Below are 1,886 nucleotides of genomic sequence, written 5' to 3'. Positions count from 1 at the left end.
TGAGGACAGGGTGAGGTTCAGAGCTGCTGTACATAAGGTAGCTATGGGTCGCTGGCGACTTGACACATAACAGCAGACAACATCACTTCATCATCTTATTACAAATATCAGTGCCTCCAGGAAGCCTCTTTGACCATCTTCTCGACACAAGCCCTCACCCTATCCCAGTGCCCTGTGTTTTTGAGACGGCTTAGTGACTATTGGACGTTCTACTGTTTATTTCTGCATTCCCATGGCCTCTTCTGTCTGGATGGAGAGTCCCTCGGAAGGTGTTTAGCCATCTTGTTTTGCTCCGAGTTTGGCCCTTTTGCGGGAGCTCCAGGGCAGATGCTGCCGTCCTGGTTACTTTCACTCACAGACCGAAGTGGGAAGAGACTAGTCGGTGTGACTATGGGTGGGGTTGGTGTCAGTTTCTTTTCAGGCTGGATTTGCATGTACTTGCCTTTGAGTGGAAAAGGGAACTGAGAGAGTCCCAGACGCTACAGTGGAACAGAGAGTGTAGAAGGCGTCGGACTCTCAGCACCTTCTCTTAAGCTTTCTTTGTCGACTAGAAGCATGTACACCGTATACACCAACGCTGGTTTCCGGGACTCGACGGGTATGCTCTTGGACAGATTTGGGATAGAGACTGGGGTGGTCAGGACTCGGGTTGTGGCAGCCCCATCCTCGCGGAGCTGGACGGGAGGCCAAAGCTCAAGGCATGGAGGAGGGAATGAACTGAGAGCTGACTTGCTTCTCTCCTGGAAGGGCTGAGGGAGGAAGAGGATGACGGGGATGATTATGAGAACATGACACCACCCTACAAGGACCTTCCTCCTAAACCAGGTAAGAAGGGTTCACAGAGGTCAGGTGGAGGGACGTGGGAGGCAGGGCTGGGAGGGTGAGGTCATAGGGGCTGTGCATTGGGTCTTGTGGGCACACAGCCAATGTCCTGCCAGTGGACACAACGGTGGAAAGCTTCTTTGTATTTCAAAAGCATCCTTTTCTGTTCTTTGTACCCCCCACCTGAGATGGAAGGAGGTTTACGGCAGCCTTAGACAAGTGGGCCTGAGATAGACGGGACCGAAAGATAGGGAATCCCAACGAGAAATGAGGGCTGTGTCTGCAGTGGTGGGAGTTTGGGGTCGAAGAAGCCTTTTGTGAGGAGTCGAACCTGGAGAGTGAGTAGGGATTTGTTGGGTGGACAAGCCCCAGGAGAAGAATCCTATGGAGATGTGCACGTCTGTGGTTTTTTTTTTTTTTTTTTTACGTCTGTGTTTGTGATATTCCCCTGCACCGGCTATGGGCGAGTCTCTGAGGGGCACTGGGCGGATTATGAAAAAAGGGGAGAAGTAGCTATTTTGATTAGATCTAATTTTCATTAGGGAACTTACCGAGGCTGGTGCCAAGTTGCTTGTGACAGTGCTGTGCCAAGTCTCCTACACAGAAGTCCACACATGGCAGCATGAAATGGGGCTTCTATACTTCACGCTTATATGCAACATGCTAAGGGCCTGGGGAAAAGCATGTACGATCTATCCTGTGAGAAACTATGTTGTTTTGTATTAGCTAATGAGTTTCGGTTGACATTACTATAAATGGTTATTGAAAGAGAAACTATCCACAAATCCCACAATATAAATGAGCAAAATATAATGTAAATGAAAGACTATAAGAGGACAATATTGTTGTTGTTAGGTGTCGTCAAGTACGACTCATAGCGACCCTATGAACAAAAGATCTGAACCCTGGCCTCTCCTGTGCCATCCTACACTTCCTGACACACAAGAGCCCATCACAGCAGGCACCTTGTCAATCCACCTGGTTGAGGGTCTTCCTTTCCTTCACCGACCCTCCACTTTTCTCAATATCATATCCTTCTCCAAGGAATAGCCCCTCCTAGCGAC

General features: G+C 49.2%; 1 protein-coding gene across 1 annotated transcript in view; it reads left to right on the top strand.

Annotated features, from left to right (window-relative positions):
* Nucleotides 1–555: 555 nt before the first annotated feature.
* Nucleotides 556–1,886, top strand: part of CLEC17A (C-type lectin domain family 17, member A) — a 24,022-nt gene continuing 22,691 nt past the window's right edge. The window contains exons 1-2 of the mRNA XM_006900809.1: nucleotides 556–598; nucleotides 748–825. Coding sequence (XP_006900871.1) covers nucleotides 556–598; nucleotides 748–825 — 121 coding nt within the window. The remainder of the gene's footprint in view (nucleotides 599–747; nucleotides 826–1,886) is intronic.

Source organism: Elephantulus edwardii, unplaced genomic scaffold, assembly GCF_000299155.1.
Source record: "Elephantulus edwardii isolate Elephantulus edwardi_28Jun2011 unplaced genomic scaffold, EleEdw1.0 scaffold00296, whole genome shotgun sequence".
Taxonomy (NCBI): domain Eukaryota; kingdom Metazoa; phylum Chordata; class Mammalia; order Macroscelidea; family Macroscelididae; genus Elephantulus; species Elephantulus edwardii.
Note: the sequence above shows the minus strand (reverse complement) of the source record. Positions and strands in the feature narration are given on the sequence as shown.